At 53.8% G+C, this 13,029-nt stretch overlaps 1 protein-coding gene across 4 annotated transcripts; it reads right to left on the bottom strand.

Annotated features, from left to right (window-relative positions):
• Positions 1–277: 277 nt before the first annotated feature.
• On the bottom strand, positions 278–6,722 carry BATF2 (basic leucine zipper ATF-like transcription factor 2). 4 transcript variants are annotated; one of them, XM_022591531.2, is made up of 3 exons: positions 6,560–6,722; positions 5,114–5,218; positions 278–2,142 (listed from the first exon to the last, which is right to left on the bottom strand). In XM_022591531.2, the coding sequence occupies exons 1-3, from the start codon at positions 6,596–6,598 to the stop codon at positions 1,480–1,482; spliced, it is 807 nt and encodes a 268-aa protein (XP_022447239.1). In that variant the 5' UTR covers positions 6,599–6,722; the 3' UTR covers positions 278–1,479. The 4 variants fall into 4 exon arrangements, with proteins under 4 accessions (XP_022447239.1, XP_022447238.1, XP_089770672.1 ...); XM_022591530.3 differs by having other exon boundaries at positions 278–2,145; positions 6,560–6,720; XM_089914546.1 differs by lacking the exons at positions 5,114–5,218; positions 6,560–6,722 and adding an exon at positions 3,432–3,561 and having other exon boundaries at positions 278–2,145.
• Positions 6,723–13,029: the final 6,307 nt, after the last annotated feature.

Raw genomic sequence — 13,029 nt, 5'->3', positions numbered from 1 at the left:
CTGTTCTCCCTGAACCTACTGGTGACCCCAGCTCTGCAGCCATCCACAATCCTGTGGCCATGACACCTCCTCTTACTGCATGAGTCCAAGCACTTCCATCACATCTCGAGGCCTCAGTTTCCTCATCTGCAGTATGGGAAGGGGGGTTGGGTTAGGAGGTCTACGAGGGATCACCCGCCTCTGAGATTCTAGACTGTTCCCTCTTCTTGCAAAGGCCCTTTGGTTTCAATAGTGCAAAGTACAGCCAGAGCTTTAAACAAATAACCAAAGCAAAAAGAATTGGACAACACTTTATTTACCATAAAGTCTAGGTACCAAGACTTGTACTCAGCATCCTGGAGTGTGTCAAATACTAGCATAGTGTCTGTTTACATGTGTGTGAAAATCTGGGTGAAGAGCTGGAGTTTCTCACCTCAGGCCCCTTACAGTGTTTGTCCTGAGTCTGAGTGAGAACCCGCCACCCCCCACCCCACCCCCATCCCCAAGCAGGCGCTACAGCTGAGCTCCCACCTAGCCCCAAGCCCTGCTCTTCCAGCTGCCATCAGGCCAAAGAGCAATGAGGGGCACTGCTCAGAGGGGCCTGAGGGCTGCACAGGGATGGGGGTGATACCGGAGAAGGCACAGTTCTCACCGCGGCCAGGTTCAAGTCCAGCACTTGCTTAAACATAACTTTGCACCTGGTCCTTCCCTCATTCTTTCCACCTGCCTTTTGTGCATGACATGAATGCTCTCAGAAGTCCACCCACCATGGCCCATGGAGTTATTGGGGAGTAGCCTGGAGAGCTAACCCTTGGCAATGTCCCCAAGGTCATGGTATGGCTATGGGTACTCAGCGTGTAGAAATCCCAGGGGGGACTGCTCCAGGCTTGTCCCCAACTCCAACCCACAGGTTCAGTTCTTTGGCACTGAAAATAACAGAAAGAATTCACTTCTGGGCTCCTGCCTGGCCCCTCCCCATCCAGGCTTGGACTCTGGACCAGCCCCAGAGAGGGCAAGGTTTCAGAGACTGCAGGGCTCTGTGGCCCTGGGAATCACAAAGCAGAAGGGAGAGCCCCTCCCCACTCCCAGCACTTAAGCCTCTCACACCAGTTCTCAGTTTCTAGGACTTCAGCCCCTGCGGTGACTGGGCCATGACCCCACTAGGAGGAGGAGCAGATCGTGGTGTTTCAGGTCCCGAGAAAGGCTGTGTGACCTTAGCCAAGTCATCTGGCTTCTCTGAGCGTGTCTCCTTCCCACTCCTGAAAAACAGACTGACAGTCTGGACTCTGCAGGATGACCATGAGGTTGAAATAAGAAAGTAGTGGTGACAGGACCTGGCAGAGTGGTGGGCACACAGTAACGGCTTCCTTTCCCTGGTGAAATACTGGTTCAGCTGGTCAGCCAATAAAGGCAGCTTCCAGTGGCAACAGAGGAGATGCCCACGTGCTGAGGCTGCTTCCTGAGTCCAAGGAAGGGGCCAGCCCAGCTCTGGGGGCCAGGTTAGAAGTAGACTTGAGCAGAGGAGAGCAGGGGGAAGGCCAGAGGGGGTGGGGCCCTTGCTGATCTGTTGCGGGGGAAGCAGGCTTTATGCTCCCTGCCCTGCAGAAAGCCCAGCCCCAGAGGAGCTGAGGGGCTGTGGGTTGAGGACGCCAGCTTCCCCCTGGTGGGGTGCTCCAGCCCGAGGGACTGTAGACGGGGAGGTTGGGCTGGGGGGCTGGGCAGGAGGGTGCTGAGCTTGGAGGAAGACCTCAGCAGGCCGGAGCCAGTGGGCGAGGCAGATTGGACAGGGCTAGGGGACGGCTGGGCAGAGGATGCAGTGACAGGGGCGGGACCAAGGGACAGTGAGGGCAGAGGGGACAAGAGGAGGCCAAGGGAACCATGAGGCTGTGGATCTGGAGAGAGCTGCAGAGCCATCGGAGAGGAGACCGGGGTCCGGAATGGGCCTGGCTGTTCCTGGCAGCCATGTTGTCCAGGGCACACGGGGCCTGGGGGCCACTCAGCCTGGCCCCAGCGACCAGGGGACACCGGAGCCAAGCAGGAGGCACAGTCCATGGGGCACAGGCGCTCATGCATGTGCAGGGTCCGACTCCACCACGCCAGCTCAGCCTGAAGGGCCTGGATCTCCTTCCTCAGGGTGTGGTTGTGTTTCTCCAGTGACTCATGCTGCTGGGGGGAGAAGCAGATGGGTGGGGAGCGTTATGTCAGCCAGAATCAGGGGCCCAGCAAGAGCCCTATTTCCCAATCCCCCAGGGCCTTCGATTTAGGAGGAAGGATGCCACCGCTGTCTGAATGCCCTTTGGCTACTCTCTGGCCAGCCTTCTGTAACACCAGCAAGTCCCCCCAACTCACCCTCCTGCTAGGGCTCAAATCTGCCTGCTCTCCATCCCTGCTGCCAGGTCCCTGAGCTAGTCAGCCTGGGATCTCCACTCACCTGGGAGCTCCACCAGCCTCCTAACTGGCGTGCCCCCCAAACCACCCAGATCTCTTGGCCCAGAGGAGACATTCAGTGATTGCGTCGTTAATCGAACATTAAAGCCCTTTAAAGTCTCTAATGACTCCCTGTGCATGGTGGCCCCAGTTCACACCTCCAGTTTTATCTCTCCGACTTCTCTTGATGCCCCTACTTCCTGTTCCCCATATGGACGCTGTTTCCTTGCCACACTTCCGTTCTCCCCTGCCTGGACACTTCCAGCACCCCCATCCTCGGGCTAATCCTGACACGGCCTTCTTGTGACAACTTAGATGTCCTCTGTCCTGGACACCTCTAGGCGGCTTAGTGCCACTGCCAGACCTCCCCAGTGCCCAGAACTTTCCCACTGAGGCACCGTGGCCGGAGTCCAGGGTCATGTTTTACAGGTTGGTAGCACAGGTGTGTTCTGTTCCACATTTAGGTTCTGTTCTGCTGAACCCTGGGTGCTGTCCCAGTGGGACAGCAGTTCTAAACAACCATTTATGATGACAGCAATGGTGGAAAACGCAGAAGGAACTTTATTTCCACAGCTCATCAGGCTCAGTGACTTCCTTTGGCCCCCTCCCCCACCTACCCCCCTTTATGGACACTTTTTAAAAGAAGAAGCTGCAAGGGTGTTTCGCATTAAAATGTTGCTTAAGCCATGGACTCAAAGTTCTAACAGGCCTCATAGCCACCCGCAGCCCCACTCCCAAGCTGGTTTCTGCCGTGGAATGTGGAGACATTTTAAAAACATGTCATTAGGTCACCCTTCACCTAAATTCTCCAAAGGCTTCAATTCACCTCCAGAAATTGAGTCACTCGCTCCTCACTCATTCGTTCACTCATTCATTCATCTGCCACCTTCAGGCTGCTCAAATGTCACCTCCTCCGGGACGGCTTCCCTAGTTAGGTTTCTATCACCCCACGTGCCGCAGTCCCTTCCCTCTTCCCTGCTTTACTTTTTACCAAAGCACGTATCACCATCTGATATCCCAAATACCTCATAGGTCATTTATTTGTCCGGCACCCCCCATGAAAATACGAGCCCTGGGGAGGGTGAGCTGGGCTTTTGTCTGCTGTCGTCACAGCTGTAACTCCAATGCTTAGAATTGTGCTTGCCACACAGGAGATACTCAATAGGCATTTCTGGAAGGAAGGAATAAACGAACGCATGAAGTCTCTACCACTGCCAGGCAGGCGCCATCCCAGGCATCAGTCCTCATTATCATTCATTCTACAGGGTGCTACTCTCTTATGGCCACGCCAGCCCTATTTCACTTGCCTGAAATGCCTTTTCTTACCTTCATCCATTTGGAAAACTCCTATTCATCCCTGAAAACCAGTTCAGGCTTCATCTCTATACCACCTTGACCCAACTACCCGCGTGTTGCTCTCACCTATGTGTTCCCAAAGCACTTTACCCTGACTCTATCATTCGCTCCACAGGGAATTATTGAGTCCCTTCTATTTGTCAGGCACTGGTCCAGGTGATGGGGAAACAGCAGGGAACAGAATAGGTCCCTGCCCTCAGAGTGCTTACAGTCTGGTGAGGAAGACAAGCAGTGATCACATCTAAATATGTGATAGAAAGTCAGTACTAACCAGAAAAATAAAGCCGAGTAATGGGAGAGGTCTCTTTAGATCAGATGTTTAGAAAGACCACCTCCTTCTGAGGACGTGACATTTGAACCAACAACCAGAAAGAAGTGAGGATCTAGCTAGGCTGCTGTCTGAAGGTAGACGGAGCAGCCAGGGGGAGCCCCTGAGGCTGGATGTGCTTGGCCAGTGAAGGAACGGAGAGAACAGGGTGTAGGATGTTAGGAGAGGGCAGTGGACAGGTGGGGGCGGGGTTACAGAGAGTGTAGGGCCTTTGGGTGTGGAGGGCTCTGAATGTTACTCATTGCTATAAGGACTAACATGTATGCAGCCCTCCCAAAGGCCAGGTTCTGAACCCAGCCTAATCGAGCCCCTGGGATGGAACTGGTGGTGTCCTTTCTCTCTGCATAGAGGTAGAAGGGAAGCTCCAAGGTCAGGTTACCGTCCAAGGTGAAGAGGCAAGTGTGAATGGAGCCCTCCCCCTTCCCACCGGGCTCCTTTGCCTTCTTTAGTCTCCACAAGGGTCCTGCCAGTGGGCAGGGATTACTGTCCCCGTTTTCAGATGAGGACAGTGAAGCTCAGTGAAGGAAGTGACTTGCAGCTAATGAGTGCCCCAGCTGGGACTCTAAAGCCAGCCCATCTTAACCCCGAACCGGTTTCTCACAGCGTGGTCTTGGCCAAACCCATCAGAACCCATCCATCAGAGTGCAGCATCTCCTGAGGTGGGTCCTGGGTGGGGAGGGGCCAGGAGCTGCATTGTAACCAGTGCCTCAGCTGGTCACTGAGCCAGGTTTTCCCTGTTTGCCTCCCTCCTTGTCTCTTCCCCCTAAATTGAGGGTGCCTTGAGGGTAGGCCCGGGCTGAGGATGAACTGTCATGTCCCTGGAGCCCAGCGTGTGTCTGGCACACGGTTTCCACTCAACACCCAGGAATTTCCAAATCTCAGTTGCAAAGCCCTTCCCTCCTCCCAAACTCAGGCCCCCTGGCACATACGGCAGTGCAGGGGGAACTGCTCATAGGCGGGACAGAGAAGAGGTGGCCGGGCCAGGTAAGTGACATCAGGAATGGGAAGGGAGGCATCCCCCACCTGGTGCAGGGCATCCGCCTTGTTCGTGTGCTTCTGCCGGCTCCTCTGGGCGGCCGCACGGTTATTCTGTTTCTTCTTCAGCTGCCTCTGATGTTCCTCAGGGTCCTGTAGGGAGACAGGCCAAAAGCTCAGGGGTCCTGGCAGGGGCTGGCTAGCTGTAAAGCCATACCCTTCTTGAATCAAGTCCCCGAGGGTCCCCCTCCTCCTCGAAGCCCTCTCTGGCTCCCTCGGTGTCCACACACCCCATCGCAGACACAGCACTCCTCGGTGGATTGCCAGCCTCACCCACGTGTCCTGCTCACAGCTCACGATGGGGCAGCACAAGCGAGGATTCAAACCCAGACAGGACCGACTTCACACCCACCGTCTCCTTATCAGCCGTGCTACTCTGGGCAGATCACTCACTTCTCTGTGCCCAGCTACCTGATCCATACAGTGGAGGCACCAGCGCCTTCCTCGCAGGACATAAAGCAGGCAGGGGTTAATAAAAGTCAGCCACTCTTGTTCTGATTGCTATTACTTCCACGGTCAAGGTGTTGATTTCTCTAGCCATGAGCTCTGTCTGTAAGGGCAGGGCGGGGGTTCTGATTTCACTCCATATTCCCATGCCTAGCTCAGGCCCAAAGCTGATATTCACTTACGCAACAAATATTTCTTGTGCGCCTACTATGTGACACACACTGAGCTATGGGGACACAGCAGCAAAGAAAAGAGGCAAAACTTCCCGCCCTCAAGTTGCTCGCATTCTAGGGGGACAGCAGCCTAGAATGGGTGAATCGAGTCCCTTCTGATAGAAGAGTGGACTCAAAGGTTGACAGCTGTGACCCTCCCCCTACACTGGGGTTCATGAAACTTAGATGAAATGTTTAATCCAAATGCCCAGGGCTCTGGAAGGTCAGGCAAGAGGGAACATTGGAGACCCCACAGCCCAACTCGCCCTCCCACAGGTCACTCTGGGAGGTGTGTTCTGAGTGTAGGGACCTCAGGCAGGACCCTGGCTTCCCTGGTGGAGGACTCTGTGCTCCTAGGTTCATGGCCATAGCAGGCCCCTTCCTGGTGATGCGGGGACTGAGAGACTGGAGCCTGGGGGAAAGACCTGCAGAGAGAGAAGTGGGTGGGCCTCTGGTACCTGGGTCCTGGGAGAGAGGCAAGGTTCCAAGGGAACCATGGCTAGAGAACTCGGGGAGGAAAGGGAAGGCTCCTGGAATGGCAGTGAGCGAACAGGTAGGTTAGGAGAGAGCAGTATTCAGAGGCTAAGTTCTAAACCGGAGGCTGGATCTGCAATGTGAGAGCAGGAGAGCCCTCGATCCAATCCCCTAAAGAAACTGAGGCCCAGAGAGAGGGTGTGTGAGCCCTCGGCCACACAGCCCATGTGAACAGAGCTGGCACCGGGCACCCTGGGGCATATTCCCCTTCTCATCCCCTGAACCTGGCCCCTGCACTCACCATCCTGATCAGCGGCCCGTCAGCCCCACAGAGGTGCATGGTGGGGCAGGAGAACAGAGGCTCACACCCGGTTCAGGTCGTCCCTCCTCCGCTGTGACCTCCCAGTACCCTCTGGGAACCCCAGGAAGTGGCAGCTCTTTAAATCCCCCGTGACCACTCCACCCCCAGCAAGCCAAGTTTCAGTTTCTCCTAAAGCCACCGGCTGCTCAGAATCCCAGGCTTGGGTTGGCTCATGTGGCTGGAATTTCCTAACACAAACTGGCCTTCCGGTTGGGCCCCTTCTCTGGAAGGAGGACGGTGGAGGGTGGCGAGAGGAGGGAGCCTGGATGCCAGGTGTGGGGAGGGGTGTTCTGGGAGAGGGAGGGCAGGCTGCCACGGACAGAGCCAAGAGGAAGCCAGTGGGGGACCGAGGGCTCACATGGGATTCGGGAGAACCCCTGGTCTCTACAGTTGCAGGAGCCCAGGTTCACAGTCCACCTCTGGTTTGCTGGAGCTGTGCAGCTTTGAGAAGGCGATTTACCCTCTCTGAGCCTTAGCTTCCTCATTTGTAAAGGGAGATGATACAGACATCCACTCACAGGCTTGATGTTGGAACTAAGCAAGATAATACAACCGCCCCCAAACCCTGTGAGACTAAAGTTGAGGCATGTCTGCAAAAATAAGCAACGGCCCTTAAATAGGAGAACAGATGGCTAATGACTGTGTTTTCATACAACAGACCACGCAGCAGTAGAAGGAGTGATGTCTAGCAATTAAGAGCACAGCTTCCATGCTATGTGACTCGGGTACATAATTTCACCTTTCTGTGCCTCTGTTTCTAAATCTGTAAAGTGGGGATAAAAATAATTTTGTTGTGAAGGTTAAATGAGTTAAGGCAGGTAAGGCACCTAAAAGCATGCCTGGTGTAGAATGAGGGCTCAACAAATATTCACAATTATGATACGGTGGAAGATTCAAAGCTGCACTTATCATCGTGCCTAAAAGATCATAACATCCAATTGTATGAAAATGACAAGTGGCAACAAGATCTGAACAAAAATAATTTCTGTTATGTTGAATAATATGGATATGTAATTATGTGAGAAAAGTATAAAAATATGCATGAGAATGAGAAACACAAAATTCAGTGAGTGGTAGCCTGGCGGGGGTGGAGGTAGAGATGGACTGAAGGGGACACACAGGGATTTCGGTTGTGTCAGGGATGTTTTGTTGCTTCAACTGTGGGAACACAATTGTCTGTGATAATCTTATTAACTACACTTTGGGGTATACCTGAGTGTTTCATAATAAAAACTTCTATTAAAGACCTAAAAAAACCTGAAGCCCCAAGCAAACCTGTATGGTTGTTGTGTCTCTAAGAGAGACCATGCTTGGAAGGGACAACAGTTCAGGGGATGGTGGGGCCATTAATCCCTCTCCAAGAACAACACAGCAACTGATGTACGGTGAAGAGTCCTGTGCCCTGCTGACTAGGGCATCTGGGGGTTGTGCCTGAGTCCTGAGGACTCAAGGCTGATGGTGTGGGCTCACCGGAATGGCAAATACTGTGGATTCGATCTTCTGATAGGAAATGGTGTCCTGGAGTACTGTGTTTAGGAGTTCACAGCTGCCTCTGAGCTTACTAGAAAAGAACACTGCAATTGATTAGCAATGTCTGCCATGCCATGATTGATTAGTGATGTCTGTCATGAGCAGGGCATTAACTGTAACAGTCTCTTGCTATGCAATGAAGTGGGTATGAAACCAGTTTAGGCTTTAGAGTCAGACTTGACTCTGACACCTGGCACTCTACTCACCAGGTCTATCACCTGGAGCCTCAGTGTTCTTGTATGTATGCTGTGGATGACCAAGAAATTATACCTACTTATAAAGTTGATTTGAAGACCGAAAAGAATGAGATGAGAAGAGAGCTCTTTGCATATTGGCTAGGATCCATTCCCACTCCTGAGATTTATGGGTACACAGGCAGCCTCATAATTTAAAACACCTGGGTGGGTGGGGCTGGGCATGACACCTGGGCCTGGCCCTCCTTGCTTGTGAAGGGCATGGGAGAGGAGCCTCTCTGAGTTATTTTTGTTTCCCAGAAACCAGGAGGGCTGAGGCATCTTGCCTAAGGAGGGCACCTGAGGGGCTCATTAAGCCATGAGCTCCTCAGGGAAGGATCCAGAGAGCCTTGCATGATGTAACCAAGAAAAAACATCTGGAGGCAGATGGGGTGGGGGGAGGCTAGGGCCCAAGTATCCCCACTCTAAGCCCCCAGCCCCAGACCTGGACCACCGGTCTTCCCCTCTCAAGACCCTGGCTTCAGGCGTAGAGGAGACAGTCAGCAAGTATGCCTGTGGCCCCTCTCAGAGGCCCACAGCCCTGGAGGAAGATGGAAGAAGGCAGCGTTTATGGCTTGATCTCCCTGAGGAGTGGCAGGGAGGGAGGGACACAGAGTGGGTAATGTTTAACCATGAATGGCCATGCAAAGCTGGCAGAGCAGGCTTCGGGGCCAACCAGTCCAAACTCTCACTTAGAAGGTGAGGAGCTAATGCCCAGAGAGGCAAGGTCACCTGGCGGAAGTGGGCAGAGCTGGTGGGAGGACGCTCTTCTCTCCTCCAAACCCTCAGTCTTTCTCCACACCCAGCATGGAAGGGCCTGGTCCTTTAGTCCCAAACCTGCTGCCCCCTGTGGGTGGAGGCTCAGAGGCCTCCCCAAACCAGAGCTGCAGAGTGAGCTCCTGGGCAGCCGGATCGTTGCCCATCTTACTCTCTGAAGCACCCCCAGTGCCTCAGACACTGCCACCACATAATAGGCGCTCCATTAATGAATACATAAGTGAAATCCAGCAGGCAGCTTGCCATCCGGGAACCCCAAAAGCTTCCTGGATGAGTAAAAAACTTCTGCTTTACTCATTCCCACAGGAACTTTCCTAGGTTCCTGAGGGACTCTCCCTAACCATCCTCCTCATTTTACCAGTGAGGAAACTGAGGCACCGGGAGGTGACAGTCACACAGCTGGTTTGGGAGAGGCCAGGATGCATTGATATCCTGTCCCAATTCCTTCCCACGCCTCCTGGGGTTGGAGAGATGCCTGCGGTCTTCAGCTGTCCGGGGATGAGGACCCCTCTCTCCAGGTCCCCCACCATGAGCACCCCTCATTTGCCTCCTCAGGGCACCTCGAGGGAGCTTCGGATGATGGAGAGCAGAGAAAGAGGCCAGGCGACTGCTGGTGGGGCTGAGGCTGGCTGTCGACTTCCTGCCCACAACCATGGATGGGCCTGTGTGGAAGCTAAGCCTCAGCTGAGAGGGGTTCACAACCAGATGGGGTGTAGGACACATGCCCAGCCCATTGACTTGCAGGGCAGGGCAGGAGGGTGACAGCCTGCCTCTGTGAGGGCATCTGGGGCGGCCAGGGGGCACTTCCTGTTGGGGAGATCAGAAAAGGCTTTGCAGAGAAAGAGCTCTTTGGGAAGGACATTGAAGAATGGGGGGAGGGGCTTGATCCCAGGGCCTGGAACTTGATCTTGAGCAAGTCATTTAACCTCTTTGTGCCTCACTGTAATAATATAAGTATTTAATGAAGTAATATATGTAAAGGGCTTAGAACAGTGCTTGGCGCACAGTAAGTCCCATAATCATGTTAAACTTTTAACAAACGCACTTAATAAACGACTGGTGAATTTTTTGCTCACATACAGCAGGCTTGTATTTTATTATTATTATTCTAAGAAAAAACGGCAGAACGCAAGAACAGGGATGAGTTTTTTTTCTAATGAAATACATTTGATGAAAAGAGGGTTAATGATTGTGTCCATATGTAAGAAGCAGCACTTAATATTTGATGAAATCTGCTAAAAATTTCTCATGCTTACAAAGGAGTCTCAATAAGAGATGGGAAATTAGTTATCTCTGGATCCTTAGCTTCATAAATGATCTAACTAAGCTTAAGTTACTGACAAGTCTCGAGTATAACAGCTTCAGGTGGGCTAGATCATGATGCCCAAGCAATGTCACCAGCAGTCATTGTCTCACCCTATCTGCTCTCCCCCGGCTGGATACATTCTCAGGCAGGTCTGGCTCAAGGTGGTAAGCTGGCCACCTGAAACACCAGCTTAGCTGCCCCAGGAGGGCGCATCCCTCCATCCCCTGCCACTTTCCCAATACTTCCAACAAAGGTCCCAGACCTGGCTCTGCTTGGTCTGGCTTTAGTCCTGTGGCTATTCCTGACATCAGTCACTGTGGCCAGGAGATAAGGTGAAATAGTTAAAGCTGGGGTCCCATAGGGACTGGGGGTGAGGGAGGGGAAACTTCCAGAGGGTACTGGGGTGCTGTCGGCAGGAGAAGGGGGAACGAATGCTGGGCTGACACCGCCACCTTTGTTCAGATTCAGATATGAGGAAGCTGCCGCTCAGCGGTACATCCCTTGGCCAGGTCACATCCCCAGGTGGGACGGACTCAATCCCCACTTGTCTCTGACACCAAGCCCAGCCCTCTCTCTTTTTATTGTTTCACAGGGACCCATAAGTGGGAAAGGAAAGGCTTACTAAGGGGATGACTCCAGATGAACTGAATGCTGGGCAAGGACTGGGGCAGTGACATCGTGGGGACAACCCAGGGCATAGGGAGGAAAGGATTGACCTTCACTTCAGCACAGCACCTTGACCTTGGGGGCTCTCATTAAAGCTGGAATCTGCCAATAGCTGGGCCTCCCAGGAACTGGGTGACTTCACAGGGGCTCTATGACGCCACCACCGCCCAGTCCTAGGTGGGAGTTGGCGCACGTTCCCACCCCCAAGTCCTGCTGGGCCCCCTGCTGCCTCCAAAGCCTTGTGCTTCTGATTCTCTGCTACTCCTTGAACGCACACATCTTTCTGGGAAGCCGACTTAAACTTCTGGAAGAGGGCAGGAACTATAAATTATAAACAACTGAGCACTGAAGAGTCAGTGAGCCTCCCAGGGTTTCGTGGGATGTGACAGCAGTGACCACAGCACGTGGATTTTCCCCGGTGGTCCAAGTCCCAAACAGGCTTGAGTTCAAATCCCTGCTCTGCCTCTTTTAACCATGTGATCTTGGACAGGGCCCTTGGTTTCTCTGGGCCTCAGTTTCCTTGTCTGTATAATAGGCTGTCATGATAACTGAAACCATGCATGGAAAACAGTCACCAGGGAGCTCCTTCTTGTCCCAGTGTCCCTGGCTGTACCCCCCTTGTGATGTCACATTCCCACTGTCCACTTTGGATGGTGGAGAAGTCCATGCTGGGCACCCTGCTGAGATCCTGAACACTGGAGAGAAAGGACAATCACCCCGGCCCTGGAGGGAGCCTTTCCACTCCTCAAACAGCCCTCTCCCTTCTTAGCTTCTGTGTCGGTTCCCACAAGAGCGCTGAGAGACAGGAAGGCCTCACTCAGAGGCTGGTTTGGGGAAGTGGCCAGCCAGGGTCACGAGCAAGAGCCTGGAGGGCTGGGGTGGGATGCGGGATAAAGCCCAACCCTGTGTGGCCAGTGACTCACAAGCACAGACAAGAGAGGGCTTGCCTTGGCTGACCCAGCCCAGGACTTGTACCAAGGGTGCTAAGAGCTTTGGCAAGGTGGATTGGCAGTCGGTCATGGTCAGAAGATTCTAGAGATTGTCGTCCACTCTCCTCGCTTTATAGCTGGGGAAACAGGCTCAGTGAGAGGAAGGTACTTGGCCCCGGGCGGGGAGGAGGCAGAGCCAGGCAGACGGGGTTCTGTTGCAGCTCCGGTGCGCTCTTCCCATCTTACTCCTCGCCGATCCAGCTAACGCCTCCCAGCTCTGGAGTGGAAATAACAGGGACACAGGGCACTCTCAGAAGGGCGGGGAGCATTCGCACCTGTGGCAGAAACCTGCCGTGGGTCAGAGGGGGCAGGACTGCTGAACTTCACTGAAGCACCATTGAGGATGGGGTCTCCCACGGGTCCTGGGCCAGGGTTCCTGAAGCCGGGAGGGGGCCCCAGCCAGAAGGCGGCTAGGAAGTTGTCCCAGGAGAACTGGGTTCACCTGCAGTCAGGTGCTACCAAGTGCAAGGCCTCAGGCAGCCTTGTGCCCTCTCTGGGGCTCAATTTCCTCTATGGAAAATGAAGGAATATGACAACTGACCTCGGAAGGCCCCTTTTCTGTGGCTGGAGGTTGGGATTAGCCTGAGGCCTCTTGGGAGGTGGACACCTCCAAGGCTGAGGGGGGTTGTGCCATTTGAAAGAACAGAGTGGGCATTTTACCGAACCAGGGGCTGACCATTGAACTGAGGGTGGACATGTGGGCACAGGAGACCTGGCACTTCCCTGCCTTCCACTCCAGGCCCCAGCTCCCACTCTGGACATGTGCAGGAGGGCTGCCTATCAGATGCCCTCCTCGGTTTGGGCCTGGTCTAGGAGTTACCCTCTGTGGGATCTCACAGGAGACAGTGGGGGCCAGGCCTGCCTTGGTCTGGGGACTGAGAAGCCTGGTGGTTAGGAACAAGGCTGATG

Source organism: Delphinapterus leucas, chromosome 7 (assembly GCF_059928025.1).
Source record: "Delphinapterus leucas isolate spDelLeu-1000000601 "Yukka" chromosome 7, BTC_Dleu_Yukka2, whole genome shotgun sequence".
Classification (NCBI taxonomy): Eukaryota; Metazoa; Chordata; class Mammalia; order Artiodactyla; family Monodontidae; genus Delphinapterus; species Delphinapterus leucas.
This window is presented reverse-complemented; position numbering and strand designations above follow the sequence as displayed.